The 21892-nt window shown below is 48.8% G+C and overlaps 7 protein-coding genes across 7 annotated transcripts; 4 read left to right on the top strand and 3 right to left on the bottom strand.

The window, feature by feature from the left end:
* Positions 1 to 256: 256 nt before the first annotated feature.
* BKA67DRAFT_518964 (major facilitator superfamily domain-containing protein) lies at positions 257 to 2115 on the top strand (the record flags this gene model as incomplete). The annotated part of the gene is made up of 5 exons (XM_046098054.1): positions 257 to 555; positions 627 to 726; positions 818 to 1605; positions 1658 to 1802; positions 1864 to 2115. The coding sequence occupies 5 exons, from the start codon at positions 257 to 259 to the stop codon at positions 2113 to 2115; spliced, it is 1584 nt and encodes a 527-aa protein (XP_045957016.1).
* A 1273-nt stretch (positions 2116 to 3388) lies between these two features.
* On the bottom strand, positions 3389 to 5156 carry BKA67DRAFT_606054 (uncharacterized protein). Its single transcript, XM_046105362.1, has 2 exons — positions 4319 to 5156; positions 3389 to 4240 (listed from the first exon to the last, which is right to left on the bottom strand). Exons 1-2 carry the CDS (start codon positions 4778 to 4780, stop codon positions 3560 to 3562), a joined length of 1143 nt encoding a protein of 380 aa, XP_045957015.1. The 5' UTR covers positions 4781 to 5156; the 3' UTR covers positions 3389 to 3559.
* Positions 5157 to 6461: 1305 nt separating this feature from the next.
* On the bottom strand, positions 6462 to 8224 carry BKA67DRAFT_659414 (cytochrome P450; the record flags this gene model as incomplete). Its single annotated transcript, XM_046107436.1, has 4 exons — positions 6462 to 6620; positions 6682 to 6836; positions 6892 to 7500; positions 7684 to 8224. The coding sequence occupies 4 exons, from the start codon at positions 8222 to 8224 to the stop codon at positions 6462 to 6464; spliced, it is 1464 nt and encodes a 487-aa protein (XP_045957014.1).
* Positions 8225 to 8880: 656 nt separating this feature from the next.
* Positions 8881 to 10179, bottom strand: BKA67DRAFT_536458 (uncharacterized protein; the record flags this gene model as incomplete). Its single annotated transcript, XM_046100158.1, has 1 exon — positions 8881 to 10179. One exon carries the CDS (start codon positions 10177 to 10179, stop codon positions 8881 to 8883), a length of 1299 nt encoding a protein of 432 aa, XP_045957013.1.
* A 467-nt stretch (positions 10180 to 10646) lies between these two features.
* BKA67DRAFT_518946 (uncharacterized protein) lies at positions 10647 to 11528 on the top strand (the record flags this gene model as incomplete). The annotated part of the gene is made up of 1 exon (XM_046098052.1): positions 10647 to 11528. The coding sequence occupies one exon, from the start codon at positions 10647 to 10649 to the stop codon at positions 11526 to 11528; it is 882 nt and encodes a 293-aa protein (XP_045957012.1).
* A 752-nt stretch (positions 11529 to 12280) lies between these two features.
* Positions 12281 to 13244, top strand: BKA67DRAFT_497472 (Alpha/Beta hydrolase protein; the record flags this gene model as incomplete). The annotated part of the gene is made up of 3 exons (XM_046097050.1): positions 12281 to 12551; positions 12615 to 12887; positions 12970 to 13244. Coding segments are annotated over 3 exons (819 nt in total), but the record flags the coding sequence as incomplete, so codon positions are not given.
* A 1469-nt stretch (positions 13245 to 14713) lies between these two features.
* On the top strand, positions 14714 to 15722 carry BKA67DRAFT_536456 (Alpha/Beta hydrolase protein; the record flags this gene model as incomplete). The annotated part of the gene is made up of 2 exons (XM_046100157.1): positions 14714 to 14928; positions 15005 to 15722. The coding sequence occupies 2 exons, from the start codon at positions 14714 to 14716 to the stop codon at positions 15720 to 15722; spliced, it is 933 nt and encodes a 310-aa protein (XP_045957010.1).
* Between the last annotated feature and the right edge of the window lie 6170 nt (positions 15723 to 21892).

Here is a 21892-nt window from a genome sequence, read left to right as displayed (position 1 = left end):
CATATCTAGTGGCCAGCCAGCCAACCAACCAACGGATAATTGATTGCCTAATGAGGCAATAAAAATCCGTTACTCCACATGCCAGAAATGTCTTCTTGACTATAGTAGATTGTGGGAAAACAAAACTACCACCATTTTGCGAGTCCTTGCAAACCACAGCAGTAGCTTGCTGAAACATCGCGTTGACCCAAATAATTAGAATGGCGGACAAGGAAAAAGCCATAGTAGTGGCTGATCAGCAGGTGAGAGTTTTGTCATGATTTTGACCAAGTATCAGAGGGCCTTGGGAGCTTACCAATCAAAGTCTAGTAACCCCTCGCACATCACATCAGTTGCCTACAATGAGACGAACCCAACGGCAAAACCTGAGCCTAAACCCGAAAACGAACTCGGGGCTCAACCGACACCGCCCGTAGTAGCGACGGGCGGCGGAACGGCGAGCGACCCGAATGAGATTGGCTGGAATGACCTGGATGATCCGAACAACCCGCGGAACTGGTCCGTACGGAAAAGAGCTTACACAATTGGTGTTGTTATGGCAGTCCTTATGACAACGTAAGTTCTGGCCAATGACGATCTTTTGCAATAAGAGGCCGGCTTGCTAAACTAGATTTATCGATTGAAAGATCTACAGCCTCTTCTGCTATTGCTCCGGCGGTGCCTCAGGTACTCGCAGACTTCCATACAGATGACACATTCTCAGGAACACTCATCGTCTCGATCGAGGTATGAACAAACTCGAAATCTTTCGACGCACCCCTCCCCACTCTCCGTAAACTGAGAGACACAAAACGACTAAGTCGTTTCATGGAATCAGCTACTGGCATTCGGCTTTGGGCCTCTTATCTTTGCTCCACTCTCCGAAGTCTATGGCCGCCGCATTATCTACTGCCTTGCGAACTTTGGCTTCAGTGTTGTCACCGTTGGCTGCGCCCTGTCGCCCAACCTCCAGTTCCTGATAGGATTTCGTTTCCTGCAGGGGCTGGCCGCCTCATGCGCAACCAGCCACGGTGGGGGTACCATAGGTGACCTGGTGCCCACCCATCACCGTGGTGCCGTCACTTCGGTATATACGGGGGCGCTCCTGTTTGGCCCTACACTCGGACCCATATTCGGGGGCTACCTAGCCGATGCCCACGGCTGGCGCTGGGTGTTCTGGCTTCTGGTCATCATGAACGGGAGTGTTGCCTTGCTGTATGCCGTCACGTGCCGGGAGACTTATGCCCCGATCCTGTTGGCACGAAAGGCAATTAGGATCCGAGAAGAAACCGGAAATCAGGAGCTCTATGCGCAGGGTCAGCAGAACAAGTTACCGTTAGGTCGGTTGTTAAGAAGGTCTATTGTCCGCCCAACGAGGATGCTACTATTCTCTCCCATAGTTACAGGGCTGTCTTTGTACATCGCCACCGTGTATGGTCTTGTCTATCTCCTTTTCTCGACCTTTTCGTTCGTTTTCGATGATCAATACCACATTCCCGAATCTAATCGTGGCGTGGTGTACCTTGGCCTCGCCATTGGGATGCTCATCTCGCTCATAATATCGGGGGTTGTCTGCGATTCGATATATAAGCGCCTTACGAAGAAGCACGGAAAAGAAAAACCAGAGTGAGTTGGAACATCGATCAATTGAAGGCTGCATCACTAATTGGCCCAATAGATATCGTCTGGAGAGTATGATCTGGGGTGCGATAGCAACCCCAGTGGGCTTATTAATTTACGGTTGGACGACTCAATACTTGGTCCACCCGGCAGTCCCTATCTTCGCTACAGGGTTTGTGGGATTCGGCGTGACCTTTACCTATGTAAGCAATCAGAAAGTTGAACACATTCTGACTCGGATAGACTGACAGTTCTGCGAGCAAGATACCTATTCAGGTATACCTAATAGATGCATACACAAAATATTCCGCAAGCGCGACTGCAGCGGCAAGCGTTATAAGAGCTATTGCTGGCGCACTCTTGCCTTTGGCGGGCCTTCCCATGTATGACAGGCTAGGTCTCGGTTGGGGGAACTCCCTTCTTGCATTCCTCGCCATCGGCCTAGCCATACTACCCCTTTACTTCGTCCGGGTCGGTGAAAGGTGGAGACAAAGGTTCTCGGTAGAATTTGACTGAGTCAGCGATTTCTACCCATATTCCTGAATTTGGTGATTTAGCCGGTGATACGCCATAGTGTGGCCAGTAGGGTTGTGGCTGTCTGGAGGCTCACACACCACGGCACTGCGATTCATTTCTTCGAACCCAATCGGGCCCTTTCATTTATACTAGATCTGTATTTATTCTGTGAACCTTGGAAAAACACCTCAAGTTGTGTCAGCCTGCAGTGGTGCCATCCTGCAACAACACGAGAGGCCAGGGCTTACGTATAGGCGCAAATGATTTATCTCAAGCCTAAACGTCTAGCTACATCAAGCGCAAAACATGCGTTTGGTGTACGAGATAAATTGTAGGCCCGCATCTGCCGGCCCGCATCAGCTACATATCTCTTCTATACAAGCTGTCATCTTTCACTTCAACTTACTCACGTTAGCTCCGATGACTTTGTAGTCATTTCGTAATCAACCCCCAAGAATTGTGTCGAATTAGCGCGCTGAGGTAGTTCAGATTGTCCAAAGGTGGTCTTTTGGGGAGTTTTGGCATCCTAAATACTGTTACATGGTGAACCCCCGAAGATCAAACTGGCCATATAAACACACTCCCGGAACTACATTCAGAATAAAATCGACACATTAAATAAAATCGTTCGCAATATAGTCCAAAATCGTCAAACTTGTAGTTTTGGTGCTTAACGTCTTGTAATGTGACATAAATCATGCTCTATACAATAGCATAATCATTCTTCGATGTTTTATCTATATAAATTCGTAATCAAATTCGATTCTTGCTTCGGAAACATGGTTGCGGAGACGATAATTCCAGCGCCTGGTTCTAAAGTGTATCTAAAGTAGATAGTCTGAGCCACCAAAGTGTCCGCATGCTCGCTGGATTAGTGCCTATGCGCGGGGAATATAAAAAACCTAAGCTAAATACAGATTTTGCTAATAAAAGGACTGATCAAGACAGAATTGAAACAAGCCACTTATTAGGATAGTATCTAACACTCGAGACTAGCCATTCTTGTCATTTCTGTATAATATATCGTCTTAGCATAAAAGTGATAGGTTCTAGTGAGGATATTGCGTGTATATAGAGACTTTTGCTTACCCGTTATAGCTAAACAAAACATCAGAACAACTACCGGATCTTGTAAGAATCGTAACTATCTTATTTTCATATCTTGAGAATACTTGGCTTACTTTCACAAAGGGAAGTAATCGAGTGGCCTTAAGTGCCATAAAGACTTTGACGACTAGACTTAGTAAGTAATGTTATATCGTTGTTATATCTGGTAAGGGTATCTTGTTTCAATAAAGAAAGAACATAATCCTAAAATAACTTTTGCACACACAACATTTTCTGACCACCTTCCCGAGCGGTCAGATCCTCTTGACTGTACACAATGATACTATATGCGAGTGACAAGTTCCATGTATATAGAGAATATAGAGTCTTGATCGGGCTATCTTGCATAGCCCCTGTCTTCGAAAACATTGCTCATCAAGCGGAACAGCTTTCTGAAGTTAAACACGACCTCTTGCACATATTGCAAGTTGAGTTGGTTCAAGCAAGCTGGGGATCGGCTTACTGCTCCTCGTCCGGTTGAATTTTCAGCTAACGACATGTTTTCCCCGAGGTTATCAAGGGCATCAAGTAAAGTATTAGCCTGTCGAACCAGATTCATGACTAGTGCACACTTCAGACCAGGATCGTCGTTTAGTTGAATCTGGTATTCACCGATACCAATCTGGATGTTATCGTCAAGGCCAGATTTCGTGATTCGATTAAAGCACGACGCTGTCTGCTGGAAGGCAGTCAATATGCAAACCAGATCGACTGGCCCAATCCGACAGTGAGAGCAGCTGACTGCCGAGTTGCAGCCCTTGATTATCTCGCCGGTGATCTTCATCATCTGGTCCAACCGTGGCTTTGGCAGCTGCCGCATGATATCCTCGAGACTCGGTATCTGCATCATCAGCCTTGCTCGGCACTGGCAATTATTACGCGTTTGCAGAATTGAAAAATCAACCGAATCTCCTTTGTTCCCTTCCTCCAGGCCTGCTATAGACGATGAGGTTGACATGTTGTGTATGTTTGCCAGGAGCGAGGTGGCGGCCAAGTCGGGGTCAGTAGCCTTCGTCATCTTACGGTGTAGTAGAGTTAGATAACGTGAATTACGGGGTGCCTAAGCCAAGATCCCGATCAAACTGGAATGACTTACATCGAAGCTGTCGTCATCGGCGAAAACCCAGTCAAGTTGCTCCAAAGCCGTGTTGAGTGAATCCTCAGGCCACTCGGCGTCAACCGCTGGGGTTTGATGATTGTTTTCGTTACCAGCATCCGAGCCCTGTCTCTGCGGTGTATCGATAGCACCGGAGAAGTCGACGAGCATTAGATCGGTCTCATGAGCCTTGAGGACAGAGCTGCTCGCCGCATCCGATTGTTGGCTCGGTATGTCATCCTTGAATATGGAGCCGGCGTAAATGCAGCGAGTCCGCCGTTTCTTGCATCGTTCGCACTGTCTCTTCCCATTGCATTTGGCTTTCGCGTCGCGACAGGCTTCACAGGCAGTAAAGGGACGCCTGGTCAACTTCCTATTATTTCCTTGTGCGTTGGTAGACTCCAAGTTGAAAACATATGTGCCAGGTATTTGCCTACGGGATGGTGCTTGTGTAGAAGACATTGGCGGTAGAGCGCACGTTTTCGGTATAAGCCAGTGCTGAACAGTGGGAAAGCACTTGGGCCAAAGGGCCAACAAAGCTGAATACTATACTAGTGCGTTGAGTATACGTATACGCCTTATCAAGCGAGGAGCGACGGCTTGTGGGTTCGACCTGAGTTTGGAGGTGTGTCGAGACCAGTTTGTGGTGTGGAATCCATTGTAATTACTTTGAGCTTTGTGCGTGCGGCGCAGCAGAGCGGCGTCAGATCATTGCCCCGCAGATGAATCAACATATTTGAGTGCTCTGGAAGACGTAATGCAAGGCCAACATGACGTGTGTCGCAGGCTGCACGTCACATGCCGAGGAGGTTGTTAGGGCCACGAGGGAACGAACGGTCAGCCTGCTGTATACTCTAGGTGTAGTGTAAAATTCGAAGCTAGGAAAAAGAAGCCTCGCTGCTGCTGCTACAACTCTATTTTGTATACACATGAGACGTGTTGTGGTTGGTGGGGCTTTGGTTGCACAGGCGGACAAATTGGGGGTTGGAGTAAACTACTATTTACTGACGAACCATACTGTTCGAATCGAACTGGCCTGTATTGTGCGGGATTCTCAGCCTGACGAATTGTAGCTACAGAGCTTTGCCACCGTGTGAGAGAAAGCTAGAGGCAACCAAGAATGGCACGCCTTGCACCAGCTGCCAAGCTCGCATAGGGAAAGGGCAGGTATTGTAGGGTCCTCGAGTTAGGTGACCAGACAACAAAGCATCATACGGATGCGTGATCTTGCTGGAAATGGCGATAACAATCCTATTGCAATTTTTAGACCGACGAACACGTCACCTTGCACCCCCATTGGTTCGCTTCACAGATGGGTATAATGTCCCTGGTATTTATTTGCCCTCTTGCCGCCCCTAGACTAGTACCGACGGCCCAAGGTTACATCGCAGATAATCCATGTGGGGCGTCGCACAGTTGCATCCTACGGACGGCAATTAATTACCACACATCAGCCCTACCCAGGAGCCACTGGTAAGTTACAGATCAGCGGATGTTTTCAGCCAATTGCAATAAATCGTAGCGCCACTACACAATTTGCCCATGAGATCGGGCTATCGTACGTATTCCAACACTGTTTTAGTACTGGCGCGCTGCAACGCAGGGTCAACTGTGCCGCACTTCCTTGATACTGCGAAGCCATCGTGTATACTATTAAAATAAATTTCACGTTCGAAACGTTTCTATGAATGTCGTGATGAATCGGATATACTCACGAGACTCCTGCCGGTAGTAGTGTAGCTGATGTACGGTACCAACTAAGTCTTGGGCGAGTGGTAATTTATCGCAGTCAATCGAATAACTTAATCCTTGATTCTTGGCCGCAGATAGTGCTTGAGTGGCCTTGGCGTCACTATATCATCCCAAATAGTGGATAAGTCTATGCCTTTACACCAACAATTTACTTTTTGTTAAGGAGTATCTCAAACATTTGAAAGATGAGTTAATTCAACACAGAAAATCGCCCTTCGTGACGCATCTACACATGAAACATCTAGCGTGTTGATTGTGACATTCTTCTTTATAGGGAATCAAGGTTAATCTCGATCCTCTCTCGCCTTCTTATAAGAAACTTTGCAGTCGGGTTAGCGTTAATGTTGAATCCTCCTACTGCAGGCTCAGTCGTACTCCCCGAAGCCAGCTTCTAGTCATACTTGATCAGAAGGTGACAGAGGGAGATTTTGATCTGGTTCGCTGCGAAAAAACGTCCAGGACAAGCGTGCTGGCCGTAGCCGAAAGCCATGTGGTCGGAGCTCACAGCTTCTAAAGGGGCAAGGCTCTCTTTGCCCGGCTGCGACCGCATCTGTAGGAGGATCAGTTCATTAAACCGTTTCGTACACTGCTGATGGTGGTCTGTCACTCACACGCAAGAAGCGGTATGGATCCCATTGCTCGGCTCTCTCGTGGACATTAGAGTCCCACATCCGAAATGCAGACTCAAAAGTCACACGATCACCCGGCTGCAACAACAGGCCGTTCGAGAGCTGTATGCGTCTTTCCACCCGGCGGCGCATCGTAGCTGTCATCATGTTATTTATCAAGTTGCCTCCCTTTCTGTTTTGCCGCTGACTTACTCAATGCACCGGGCTTGATTCTTTGGCATTCCTTTATGACACTGTCCATTAGTTGCAGCTTTGCAATCGATGCTTTCTTCCATCCGTCAGTTCTGAGTGCGTCAATGATCTCAACTCTCAGTGGTTCGAAGAGCTCTGGGTGCTCGCCTAGGACAAGAACGACCTGCGTCAGCAAATCCGTCGTGGAATGGCTGCTTGCAACCGAAAGCTTGATCTGGAGCAATGCCGCATCGTACGTCATGTTCTTCGAAGTTGCCTCCCTCTCGGTCCAATCGATGGCATCGTTATATTCTGTGACCACGCGACCCTCTCTCTCTGCAGTAGTCTTGGCTTCCCGTCTCTGCTGGATAATTGGCTCAATGATTCGTTTCGCTTCCGCGGCTTCATGTCGCAAAGCTTTGCACTGAGGCAAAAACCAGTGCACAAACCTCCTTAGCGGTTTCGGGTATAGCCGTAGCACCACAGCAGCATTGAAGAGGGAAACGACGTAGAGCTTCGTCACCCGTTTCCAATCTTCGTTCTCGCTTAGCGTGTTGCCCAGGAAAGCCCGCGCGCCGCTCCGAGCAACGATGTCGAGCATGACCGGTCGCACAGTCAATTCCGTCCATCCTTCAAATCTGTGAGCACTCAAATTGCTGGGGTTGATATGTTTTGTGACTCGCCTTGAAGATCACCTAGAGTACTTTGCAGGCTCTGTGATACCTCCTGCGAAATAGGTTCCGTAAGGGTCGCTAATCATCGTCCAGGTTTTAGATGCGGACAATTGCTTGTTCAAGATTTCTTTAGACATACCAAGGTTTTTTGTCAGCTGTTTGCGAACTATAGTCTGTACTAAGATGTCGTCTGCAGTGCCAACTTTTGACAGCTCAAACCCAGGGATATCCCCATGGAAGTCGTCCTGATTGGCGGTCGCTAAGCTGAGAGCCGGGGAATTCTTGAGCTCTTCTGCTAGATATGAAGGCAGCACAATGACTTGGCCCAAATCAGTGTTGAGTCGGTACGGTTGGTCAGCATACAGAATTCGTGCTTTAGACATGAGCTCCCGAGCTGTTTGCATGAAGGCTTTCTGGAAGACATCGTGTTCTAGATATGCTTTACGGTATGTAAGAGTTGAGGGCCAGGTCCGTACCTTAACCTCATGGTTGGTGACAGACAGTCTTGGCCGTGGATTGATTAGCGGAACTTTGCTTAGCCTAGAGCCGGGCCGCCGAAAGGAATACGCTACGACAATAGTCAGCAATGCGGTGATGATATATCCAAGTCGATGGTTAGTCAGGTGGATCATCTGCTCCCACCAGTGGTGCACGGTTTGGTGTACAGAGCCTGAGGTCATCTTGAAGTTTGAGCTACGGGATAAACAAGTGAGACTAAGCAAATTCTACAGACTTTTACTTGCGACTAATTACATAGAATCATAACAACAAACAAACAACTTCGCGCATTTCTCAAAAGCTCATCCAACCGCAGAACAAGCCCAGAAAAGCGTGCTTTGTCCGGTGTCGATAAACGTTAACGGGACTCAATTACTTCTCCTGGCCTGCATGACCCTTGGCGTGTATTTGACTTTGCCAGATAGGTAAGTTTTGACTTCGGTTATTTCTTGCCTCATTTGGAAATAATTTCCCGGGGGCGGTTAAGATTTGTCCAAATGTGGTAATGACTATTAGCCAAAGTAGAGGCTAGTGGGTAGGGAAAAGAAGAAAGGGGGCCCAAAGGGAAAGAGAAGCCAATAGGCCAATTGGTGTTTGTAGTGCGGACTTGATGACAATCTGTCAGCTTTAGATGCCAGACGGATGCTATATACATTATCACTAGAGAAAAAGCTTGTACTCTTTCATTAATTCGATCGGTTCCACAAAGTGGCTGCTTAGTAATATCGCACTGATTAAAAATGGTGTGGAATGTAACAAATCTTACAAATAGCGCCAAACTGGCATACAATATGAATTATCATTCTCGTCATGATATGTCTTGTTTCTTAAAGTAGTACTATGACACCCTCTCGTCGACAACATCTCTGAGCTTGCCTGTCCTCTGATTTGTATGCATGGCTTCAATATCCACCCACTCCACCACTAGAGGATTTATGATTCCGGTCTCAAGATTAGATACGTACTGAAAGGTATCAGCTCTCAAAGCACCTTCGAGCTTTTTGTCCCATTCATCGTGATCTGATAAGTGACTGGCAATCCGGAACACAAGTTCATCCTTTCTATCACTCCGCCTTGCCGCTACCTGAAACGCTGAAATATTGCCATCCCCGAGAACCTTCACAACTATATTCCGAAGGTGGCGGAAGTCGTAGCTCGCTGGGCCTATCTTGAAACCAATAACATCTCGCCCACGGAGAGTAAAGAGTCTCTGTGAATAGTCCACCCACTCCGCTACGTCACCAGTAGGGTATCTGATGACAGGCATTAATCTACGGGTCAGGTTGGTAACATAGATGGGACCTGTTTGGCCTATGGCCGTGACTGGGACCCCATCCTCGTTCAGGATTTCCACGACAACGCTCGGGGAATTGGGTGTATATATCGGGCCTCCGACTTGATGTTCGAGAGTCGTGTCATGTGTAGGAAGACCGATAAGGCCTCCATCAACAGATCCATACATCATCGGCCGCATGGCAGCATTTGGAAATGTCTTCTTTAAAACCGCTTTTGAATCCTGGTGTAGATTCTCGCCCCCGTACACGATCAGGTGCACACTAGGCAGTTGCTCGCCGCGGGCGGAGAGGTAATCCGAGATGCGAATCAGGATCGTGGGCATAGCACTAAGGACAGTGGCCTGGAACTCTTGCAGGGGCCAGACCATCCGCTCTACCTCCACTAGTGTGCTGATGGGGAGTTGAACAAAAGGTATGCTCGAGTCCGCCCAAGATAAAACATTGAGCAGGTAACCCATATACAAGTCTCCATTACTTAGTAAGTTTGCAACCCTGTCGCCTGGCTGTAACCCGGCCCTTTTGAGACAATCAGCCAGATCACGAGTGATGCCATTCAGCTCATTACGCGAGTAGAACGACACCTTTGGGTCACCAGTAGTGCCGCCGCTGCGAAAGATGCCCCCATCGATAACTGTGCTGGTTAATAAACGATTGGTTTCCGGGTTACAAGTGTTCGACAGCCAGAAACGAGCATGTTCAATGACAGGGAGCTGCTCAAGCGAGGAAGCATCGCCGGGAATATCGCGATAGAGATCTCGGTAGTATTGCGAGTTTCGTTGCACATACCGGATAAGCTCATTCAGCACTGCGCCTGAAAGTGACGGATTTGGGGTGGCGAGCATGATCGGTCGTGATTCACAAGTATGTGGTGTGAACGCTGTATCGCTCGTAGCATCAAATTTGTTCGGCAGTTGAAGTGAAAGATCAAACAATTATAACACAAGATTAAATGCGAGTCTTTGAGAAGCCTGTTTGTTTACGGAAGGACTTGATATTCAGGTGAGTGATGTAGGAGGTGTTACTCATGATGAACTGAAATAGGAAAGGCTAAAAGGGGAAATCATCGTGCAATTGGGATATTCCTGACTATTCCGGAGTGTATAATCTGAGAGCATTTTTGTGGACGGAATATTGCTTACTATTTCGGCGTCAAAAGTCCACAAGTTTGTATTAATACTCGTGTTGAGAATACTTAGAACCGTTTCCGAAATAACCGCGACCGACCCAGCAGACTCATCTGATACCCTTAGATTGAATTGAACTTCTGACGTACTTTTTTATCGCTGCGTTGAGTCCTCAAGATAACGCCATGTCTATTCATACATTGACCACATCAAAATATTCCAAGACACAACGAGACGAGGAAGTTTTCACACGTGGAAATTCATATCCTGATAAAAATGTAGAATGGTACCAGCCCACCCTTACGACGCTGCCGGACACCGCAGCACGCATCTTCCAGGACTATTCAGGAATTCCTGAGGGCCAAGTAGTCGACCACATCCACCGAGTCCGAGATAAGGCGTGGGATATTTTGCCATACCCTTGCATTGGTGTCTTTAGATTTCTGGACTTCGGTGCCAATCTAAACCCCATTTACCCCGAGGTTCTACGCCGCGTTCGAGAGGGTCAGATCCTCCTAGATCTTGGCTGTTGTTTCGGACAGGACATCAGAAAATTCGTTGCGGATGGAGCGCCATCCGAGAACCTCATAGGTGTCGATACGGAGGGAAGGTTCGCCGAGTTGGGTTATGAACTCTTCAAAGACCGAGACACGTTAAAAACAAGGTTTTATACACAAAGTATCTTTGATAGCAGTTTCCTTGCTCATTTGCACGGAACGGTCGACATCATTTACTTGGGCTCTTTTTTGCACCTATTCAGTTTTGACAAGCAAAAAGTGGTGGTGGAGCAATTGATCAGACTGCTTCGAAAACGTCCAGGATCTCTAGTGTTTGGACGCCATCTCGGCGCCGATCAGGGGGGCGAATTCAACATGAAATCTTTAGGGTGGGATTTGTATCGCCACAGTGAGGAGACAATCCGCCTACTTTGGGATGAGGCGCCAGATGGGCCATGGGATGTCTCTGCTCAGCTCACTCGGTACGAATCAGAGGGGTGGGACAATAATCGACGTGGATGGCAAGGGGATGAGGTCAAACAAATGAACTTTGTTGCGGCCAGAACATAACTTTGAGCTTGGAAAGTGCGAGCAGATGGCCTATATAGAAACTTTTGGTGGTATATTTAATATCTTTGATTTGTCTGCATAGGCTAGTTAATATAGCGACCCAAATGATTTGATAAAGAGGCTTGTGCAGCTATGCGGGCTAAATGCATCCCCTGGCAAGGATATCCAAGCCTGTTGCTCGGCTACTCGTATTAGTTGCCAGAATTTCCACTCAAACTTTCGCAAGCCCAATATGAGATACGGGTGGCTCTATGACCTATTCGGTGCTTTGACCTGTTCGGTGTATTAACCCATCCGGTACATTGACCTATTTGGTACATAGCCAAATCGAGCAAGGTGATACCCCGGCCCCAGCATTCGTTGTGGAAAAAACACACAGCCGAAAATACTGTCGCAAGTAAGCTATCTACAATTAGATAGAATTCTCTCGATTTCATTGCAAAGTTGTCATCGTCTTCCAGTCAACATAAATTATTTTCCACATTCACCAGACTGATGGCTGAATACGCGAAATTTTCAGACATCAGCCCACAATGGACCGAGGTAGATTTCTCTTTGAAATACAAAAGATCAAGAAGCAGTGAAAGAAAAAGATGAAATTGCTAACTGATCCATAGTTTGTCTCCCAATTTCCCGAGGTGGAAAGTATCAATAAGGTTGGCGTGGTTGAACGTCGGCGAATTCTCGATGAAATCGCGGGAAGAGTGCCGGCCAGGACAATGCCGGAAGATGTTAAAAATGATTCCATCATTATAACTACCTTTACCATCAAAGCCCGGGACGGTTATGACATTCCTGTTCGAAGCTACATACCCTGCCAAGGTGGGGCAGAGTCACGCGGTCTGCTCGTCTATATACATGCAGGCGGCTTTTTGTTTGGGGATTTAGAGAGCGGTGACTTCAACTGTCAAATCCTTGCCTCAAGATTGAATCTGACCGTCTTGAATGTGGACCATCGCCTGGCACCTAAGTGGCCGTTTCCCTACGGGGTTAATGACGCTTATGACGCCGTCCAGTGGGTGAGTTTCTTAGAGAGATGACATAATCAATGAAGCTAATATATGCTTAATACCTATAAGGCAGGAGCCCATGCTGCACAACACCTTGCAGCATCTCCATCGGTCGCTTTCCTCGTTGGTGGCATTTCATCTGGTGCCAACTTTGCCGGTGTCATAGCATACACCGCTCGTGACGAGGGACTATCGCCACCTTTGACGGGCGTCTTCCTCTCTATACCTGTCGCCCTGTGGCCGAACGCATACCATCTAGTCCCATCTGAGTGGTCGGATCAGCTACAGAGCACCAAGCAGAACAGCGATGCCCCTTTACTGACAGTGAAAGGGCTTGAGCTAATCCAAGGTATAGCTTACTCTGACAATCTTTTCGGTCTTAGAACTATCTTTCCGCGGAATCGGTGAAGCTTATATCATTTACCTTACAGAAGCATACAAAGCGGACGCTGGCGATACTCGAATTTCATTCCTGCTCAATAAGGACCACTCAAACTTACCCACGCGGGCGTATTTCCAGATTTGTGGGCTAGACCCTCTACGTGACGAGGCATTTCTGTGGGAGAAATTAATTCGGAAGCATTCCAGCACAAAAAGCAAACTCCATATATACTCCGGGCTTCCTCATGGATTCTGGCGGTTTGCTCAAATCGATGCTAGTCAGAAGTGGCTGGATGATTTGATTGAGGGCATTCGTTTCTTATTGCTTCCCGATGCAGAGATGGAGCGAGCACCAGATTATGATGTATCTATTAAAGGCACCAAATCAGCTGAAGGACACTGAGATCATACTTAAGTCAAAGCTAGTTGAAAATGTGAGTCAGGTGTGACAGACGCTTTCGGTGTTGATACCATGAAATAATAGATGGACAAATCTCAACTTTAGCTTGGCTTAGTATAGCTGGAAACGAGTCAGGCTGAACATCATGGTGAATGGATTGTTTCCAGCCGAATTTCTTACTACATACACTCTATATGCTCATCTTGAAGGTGGTGGCGCAGCCTTTTGTAGGCGGTTGCTTCGTTGGTCCGACGGACTTTTTCCATTGATATTTTATACCTCAAAATTGAAAGTGATGAGCACTCCTATTTCAGGACAGCCCCATCAGTGCAATGGGATTATGATCCATACAGGATGCAACGAGGAATAAATGGCGTACAGCTGACGAAGTAAGTACAGCAAGAAGGGGTGGAATGGGTCAGATGAAAGGGCAAGTAGGACACGATTAGATCAATTTTTATTGGATTCAGTAAATACGTCCACAATGATACCATTAGGGCTGCCTTGCTTGAAAGCGTAACCTGGTGTATCTAGTCAAATCCAACCACCCTTACTCCAGCAACTCGGTGCACACCACGTCTGCCGATGTTAGTGTGCCGCCCGAGGGGGTTTGCGAAATTCCTGGACCATCCTCTCAACCTGAAAATCATGGTGCGCATTATGGAGTTTCTCCAGCACCTAATCGAGACCAGAGATCATGGGCCAGGTTGATATCTATATTGATTGCTATTATAGTAATAATATTTTAGGTAAGGTATTTCTAAACTTATAATAAACATTTAAATTCATTCATAATTGAATTAAAAAGATTTCAAATAAGATTGGACTTGTTGAAGTTTTTAAATAAAAATAAAAATTAATAATTATAACTGTTCAGTTTGAAATTGCAATTAATAACTTCGTATATCTTTTTTAGTCTTTATAACTGATATGCTAAAGATTGCTCTTTGAGGGTAGAAGTGGTAGTCTTATGTCAGGTGTCGGCAGAACGGGCCGCGAACGCGACATCTAACCGGTGAAACCCGGTTTTCTCACCCTGGCGCTCAGGCAGAAGTTTAACCTACGTAGTTTGAAGGAAACGTTGACAGTTGAGATAGAAAGCCTCGTCTTCGGGCACGCGTATTGTTACGAACGAACTGACTGCCTGCTGTACTCTTCGTCCACTGCGCTGCTCGTCCATTTCTATATAAGGAGGCGTGTCCCAACGCGTGCCTCGTCTCACTTGCCAGGATAAATTCCATACTCTCGGCCTCGAATCCAGTGCTTCTAGTCTGATTTATATCAAATCTCCGGGTGCGAAGACTTGTGTCCCGAGCACAGCCCAGCCTATTCTCACGAGTGCGTTGCCCGACCCCTTTGGCACAGACCATACCTTCAGTGAAACAGCAGACACAATGTCCATCGACCTTATTTGCCAAGAGCCTGCCGCCCTGGACCTACTGAAGCAGTTCCACGTCTGTAACGCTTGTTACAAGGTCGTTGATCACCAGCCCATCGGCGCCCATGTCCTCGTCCCTAGAGACCTACCGAGCGGCAGGCGGCCTCTGCTGGTTCGGATCCACGGTGGTGGTTTTGCTGAGGGAACCAGCGACTCCTGGCTGCGTCCGTGGTAAGTGTAGCTCATATTCGATGCTGCCCTCGCCTACACATTGCTGACCACTCCTTTTATTCTTAATTCTTTCCAGGATCCTCGAATTGGCATTGAAACACAATGCCATCTTGGTTACTCCCGATTATCGTCTCAGGCCAGAGGCGCAGCTGGCAGATGAGATCGAGGACATGCGTGACTTTTGGAAGTGGATCCGGGCCGGGCTCTCGGAGATCCCGGGCATCAAGGTCGACACGGCCAACCTCGCCATCGTCGGGGAGAGCGCGGGCGGAACCATGACTGCGCAAAGCGTGCTCTTGGACATGATCCATCCCGTCCGGGTCATTATCATGCAGTATCCGGGTCTCAACATAGGAGGCCATTTGAAGTGGCTGGAGTCCCTCCCTGAGAAGATCTCGGTCTCCGTCCTGGAGGATCATCTCGCGAGCTCGATCCCAGGGCACATCGTGACTCGCGTCGCAAACGGTTCGCGGTCCCTTCTGGTTGGGTCGATGATGCAGAACGGGCGCTTTGTGGATGTCGAGAATGATGCCTATCTGGATCCGATGAAAAGTCTGGAGACGGCTGGTCCTTTGCCTCCGGTGCTACTGTTTCATGGCGGACAGGACAAATCGGTGCGTGCCTCAGATTCCGCGGCGTGGGCCGAAAAATTGAGGAGGTTGCAGCCTGATGTACCGCTGCACCTGGTATTTCCAGATGGTGATCATTGCTTCGACCAGTCGGACGTGCTGGCGACACCGTGGTTAAAGGAGCCTATAGCGTTTGTGGAGCAGTATTGGCCGGCGCAACAATAAAAATGGATAAGGACGAGTTCTCGGGGATGAGCAGTGCGATGATTTTCACAGGTGAGGAATGGTAATAGTGATAACGGTAGACTTCAAAAGGATGCTGAAAACCCTTGATCTGATATCATGCTTCTCTCCCTGATCTATACACTTTCCTTCTCGCTAACAGCCACGACTTCTTCCCCCACAGAGTCCCCACCAGTGAGCTCCCCAGGGTAAGACTGGCTACTCAACACGATGCAGAATATATACAAGGAAAAAAAAATGGTTCTCTTTTGCATCCGTTACCTAGGTGCTACTCAAAACAAGAAGATGAAATGCTGAAAACTCCACAAAGCCTTGACAAAAAAGTGTCGCGATTCGTCGTTAAAATCCAAAATGTTCCTGATATCTTTTTATTTCTCTTATAAACCCAAGAGAAACGTGGCAATGAACTTGTGTGTTGACTCGAAGCGTTCAAGCGCAGAACGAACCCTCGCAATTTTAGGCGCAGGCACAAGTGTTGGTAGAGCCGAAGGCGCTAGCTGTGACTGTGACGGTCTCAGCAATGGCGGTGGCGCCAGATGCAGTTACGGTGACGGTTTCAGCAACAGCGGTGGCGCCAGATGCAGTGACGGTGACGGTGGAGGCACCGCCATTGCCGGCAGTAACGGTCACAGTAGCACCGGCACCGGCAGTGACGGTGGAGGCGGCCGCGCCAGTCGCAGTGACGTACACGGTGGAAGTGGCGGCCTCGGCGGCGGACTCAGTTACGTAGACAGTGCTGGCCGTAGCGGCACCGGAGGCAGTCACGTAGATGGTGCTGGCCTCGGCAGCAGGGGCGCTGGCAGTCACGTAGATAGTCGAGGCCTCGGCAACGGCGGACTGGGTGGCGCTAACGGCGTCGTTGGCGCTGGCCTCGGTGGCGGTCACAGTGAGAGTAGCGTACTGGCCGTTGTCACCCGGGATGGTAACAACAACAGTCTGGGGGCCCTGGGAAATAGCGGAAGGAGTGGAGGTGACGGTGTTCTCAATCACGCTGGCGGTAGAACCGCTGCCGATGGTCACATAAACGACAGAGGTGATAGGGGTAACGGACGCAACAGTGGTCTGAACAGCAGGGGTAACGGTCAATGAGCTGGTGAGAACTTGGTTGCCGATCGTAACGGTAACGACGGTCTGGATAGCCTTAGCAGAGGTGGAGGTAGCAGAAGCGGTGACGGCATCGTTGGAGATGACTGTTGTGGCGCCATCGCTTCCAGTAACGGTGGAGAAAGCGCCACCGGTAGGGAAAGAGTTGCCGTTGCCACCAGCGGAGGTGCCGGTCTGGGCGGAACCGCCTTTGTTGCTACCGCCGTTGCCACCTTGGTTGCCACCCTGATTGCCAGTAGGGAAGGGAATAGCAGTAGCAGCACCGGAGCTGGCCGTCACGGTCAGGGTGACAATAGAGCCGGCGGAGTCGGTGTGGGTGATTGTAGCAGAGCTGCTAATGATGCTCTCAATGATGGAGGAGTGGATGGAGCTGGCCTCAGCAACGGGGCAGACAGTAGTAGTAACATCGATCACGCTGGTGACCAGGACAGTGGAGATAGCATCGGCAGGCAGGGTAGCAAGAGCGCTGGAAACAGCTGCAGTGTTGCTGGCAGCCGGGCAGTTGGTGATGGTGGGGGCGCAAGAGATGACGGTCTCGATCGAGGTGATGCCAACAGTGAGGGTAGTGACACCACCGGCAGTGGCAGTAGCGGTCGTGTTGGAGAAAGGTGCAACGCTGGTGACGTTGGCGTAAGGCGGCACCGAACCGGTGGCGGCTGAGTTTGCACCAGTGGTCAGAGGAACGGCAGAACCGGACTCGCCAGCTGCAGTCTCCTCGGGGGTGCACTCATCATCAGTGCTAGTAGCCTCGGGAGACGACTCGGACACGGTCGTGGCGCTCAAGGCGGGTGCGGAGCTGAAGCTGGTGCCATTTGAAGGGTTTGTAACAACCTCGGGGACTCCCGTCTCCTCGGGCTCGCACTCGTCATCGGCACCGCTAGCCGTAGGCACAACCGATGAAGCCGGGACAGAAGGGTAGCCTGAACCACTGGCCTGGACAGCTCTGGCGTTGTAGGGTCTGTAGTGAAGACTGCGGTGTCTCAGGTTGGTAGCAGTGGCCTCGGTGGCGCACAAGAATAGGGCGGCGACGACGCCAGTCTTTGAGAAACGCATCTTGAAGAGAGTGTAAGATCTTGAAATGAAGGTGAAGAAAGAGTGACGAATAGAAAAGGCGACCTAGCACCAAAAAGTGAATTCAGCTGGCTGAATAAAAGAATGTGAGAGAAGACGGTTTGTTGAAGTGAAGATATCAATCCAAAAGAAAGCGAGGAGAACACATTCTCTTAATAGTCTCCAGCAACTCTTCCGTGACCATACTCCATACAGTCTTGACAGGCTCGTTGTATGGAGCAAGCTCGCCTTGAGGCCATGCACTCCCCATCCTTGCCAGCACCATGGGCAAAGCTTTAATCAAGTTGTGTCAAACAGTCTCCATCTCCCGTCAAACTAAGGTGAAGGTAGTCCCAAGATGGTTCAGGTCCGAGTTCTCAGATGGGGAAGATATTATGGAGTTTCCTACGAACCCTGCAGCAGATCCTGGAACCGCAAATAGGCGGGATCTGCGCCTCTTAAGGAACAAGGTTAGGTCGTATCTGCTGACGAATATGGGCCTAAATCGTCGCGCATATATTCCCAGACCAAGCCGGCACTCCATACTATGGAGTAGCGGCTGTTATTGGCCTTCTCCTAATATGTTCCCATGGTTTGTTTACCGGGGATTTACTAGGCGCTACGCGGCTCTGCGGTTTTCGTACGAACAAAGGCGAGAGCTGACGACGAGTTGCATACCTCAACATCGATACCAATAAACACGATTGGAACCGCCATGCCGTAGCCCAGATCAGGTTATGCGTCGAAGCTCGTCCTCAGTTCAATGTTCCGCATATGCAGAAGAAAGTGTCCAATCGCAACTTTGTGTGCTTCTTGTTCACAAATCACCATACTTCGCACTTGGACTACCCCTGCCAAGAGTCTTAGCCGGGATGAATGGGGATCCCAAGAAGGGTCCATTGTGCCGAAAACATTAGACGAGTAGAATGTTGAGCCGATGAATCGATGCGATGAAATGAGTGAGGAGTGCGTGTTCGTTCAAGCATTCATGCACTCCATTCTTCATAGCAGACCTGAAGTCCAGGTTTTCAGCGGAGACAGGCGACGTTGCGCAAGTCCCTGCCAAGATCCGCATGTAGCTGGTCTCACCCAATGGGAGAATTTAACGGAACCCAGCCCTTTCCTAGTTCGGCGTTCTGAGGCTCCAGCCCCAGTCAATGAGCCCCTGCTCATTTCAACTATGCTTTTTCGCAACGACGCTGACGGTTTCATGTTTGGTGTGTCGTTGGGACTGCGCAGTGATGGTTCCGTTCTTCTTACACCGAGGTAAACTCGCGGGGTAGGAATAGATCCGCAAGAGCCTTGAAATGATCATGCAAGGCGGCTATGGCCGAAGTCAAGAAGCTCCCCTCCAGACTAACGCCATCATAAACACCGGAACAGGCGGGCGCATAACGAAGTCGCTGTTTATGGTATAGTCCGGGCAGGCGGTTTATGACAATCAATTCATGATGTCACCCGTCCATGACTCCATTATGCTGATGTAGACATCCCTATGTACAAAGTGCTGCCGTTGTCAATCAGGGCCCCTTTCTAGCGTGGCATTGCAACAAACCGTATAAGCTTCAAGCTGGATATATGTCTCAGCTAGGCTGAGGAAATGGGAGGTGGCTAAGGAATTTGGGTATCATATATGAGGTACGGCAGTGATTTCTGCATTCATGAGAGATGGCTGGATGGCGTTATAAGGCATTGATCGACCTATTGAAGGAGATGCATCGTCGATCAGGTCTAGGCTTTCGAGCTGAAGTTAGATGCGCAAATGATCGTCCGTATGGTTGGCTTGTGAGTTTTGCGGAGGAAGAAGACCTCACTCAGCCCTACAAATTGACTATTCAACGTACTAGCTTCTGTGATCGAACACTTATTCTTGGTAGACAGTGTTTCAAGCCCAAGCTTCGTGATTGCATCAACACATTTTGGTAAATTCTCACCCTCATCCAACAACAGTACACACCCACTGTTGCGCTGCAATATATTCCTGGCCGATCGTAGAAGTAACGCACGGTTTTCCTGTCGTCCCATTGACTCTTTTGCAATACTTTTCTCGGCGCCCGAATATGCAAGCGTTGTGCGTTGCTCCTATAGCTGCTGAGGGATTTGACCTTGTCTTATTGATTTATTTTATTTTCAGCCGCAACTGATGACGTCTACTGAACGTTGCCGCTGAAAATTGCCGCTGATCAATATATTCGATTTTCGTAATTGAATTGGTACCGACTTGTGCTTGGGACGAACCAGCCTTCTGGCGTCCGGAGATTATCAGTGTTTCAGAACCTCTCAGTGGGGTAAACCACCACGAATTCCCCTGTTTCGTTTTTACAAGGGCCACAGCCCGCGGCGCTTTTCCTTGAGAAAACGAACGTCTTGCTTCTAGAATCCCATTCTCGTCTTGCTCCAGGGCTTTTATTGGATACTTCCAGTAGATCTGTGTTCATGTTGAAGGACATGTGTTATGCATCGCTCGTTTTGGAAGCGGCACGGTTCATTGCATCTGCTTGAGGGCCGCGTATCTTGCATAAGCTGCCGAGAAACGAACAATCTTCAACAATCAAGACTAATTGTTTCATCATATCCAATTTTGGGCATCAGTTGCTTGTTTATTACTTGTATACATCTCTCCGCGCCCGTGGCGCCTCACGGTTATGGGTATTTTGTCGTGCAATGGTGATTCGATGCGCAATTCCCGACTGCAAAGCTTGTCCCACGAAATTGCAACCACTTGATCAATATGGTTCAAATGTCAGTTGCTCGTGTCTTAAAAACAGAATGTGGCTTCATCTCTTTGTTCTGTTCAAGGTCAACCGATGGCCAGCACTACAACAACCCCCTGGCGCTGACTCCAAATTTGGGATTCGATCACAACGACGTCCTTATTACACGTCGTACACCGATGGGGCAGGAAGTCGCACACTTTTATTCCACCCTCCAGAATTCTCATCGTGGCTTTCTGCCGCGATTCTCTGATTGAAGGCAGGGACTGTGCTGTTTCTGGAACACGGCCGACAGCATGCTGCCGTGTATTGGAACATCCGTCAATCCTCGCTCACGTGGGAGAGAATACAAGATCATCTACTCTAGGCGAAGTATTGTACGTTATTGCACAACATTACTAAAGCGGTGAATTTTGTTTGAACCATGCTCACTGGCAAGTGTTTGCTAATTAGTCAACTCAGTTTTGTGAGTAGCATCACCAATCAAATGCGTCAGATGCTGAACACACGAGGGCACGAGATGCAAATCATGTAGTCAAACACCGTACAAACTTACCAACCATCGATACGTTCTCATGCCGTGACATGAGCCCAGGAAAGCTCGCTGCAAGGGAGACGTTGGCAGGCTCAGTTTCTCACAAGAAATGAAAGAAATGAAAGAGTCAAACCCCTCAGATTGTTCCGACCTACTCATACCGTTCTCCACAACGCACCCAATTCCCCGCAACGACAGTCAGATTAATATCATGAATCTCACCTCGTCCTGCACTCCTAGGTCGCATGTGATCTTGAGCGACGTATGGAGTCTCAGGATAGTCGCTTAGGGTTTTCGGCAACGTTCGGATGAGGCTTGGGTATCCATATAGAACAAAACAAGTGGAGTGGTCTCGCGACGCACGAAAACGGCACGCGTCCATTTTAAGTGTGGCATTTGCAGGAGTACTTCTGCAAGTTATACCATGTCGATGGCTCAGGGCCGTTCAGGTGAGTGCGGGGTATCAGTACACCTGCGAGTAAGCCTAACCTAGCGGAGATCTGGGGTAAGTAGTGTCGGTACTTACCAGCACCAGCACCAGTTCGTCATCCGAAGAAGTCGCTCTGGACTAAGTGGATGCTGCCAATAGAGACCACGCTCGTGGTCTGTAAACATGGCAGTTGTTAAGGATTATGACATATCAAAGAGCGGGATGGGGAAACGCGACGTTGCAATCATATGATCTAGTGACATATTGGCGGCGGCCTTCCCGTTCTGGAAATCCATCGACAGCACCAAGGCCAGCGCTC

Source organism: Truncatella angustata (assembly GCF_020726525.1).
Source record: "Truncatella angustata strain MPI-SDFR-AT-0073 chromosome Unknown BKA67scaffold_5, whole genome shotgun sequence".
NCBI lineage: Eukaryota > Fungi > Ascomycota > Sordariomycetes > Amphisphaeriales > Sporocadaceae > Truncatella > Truncatella angustata.
Note: the sequence above shows the minus strand (reverse complement) of the source record. Positions and strands in the feature narration are given on the sequence as shown.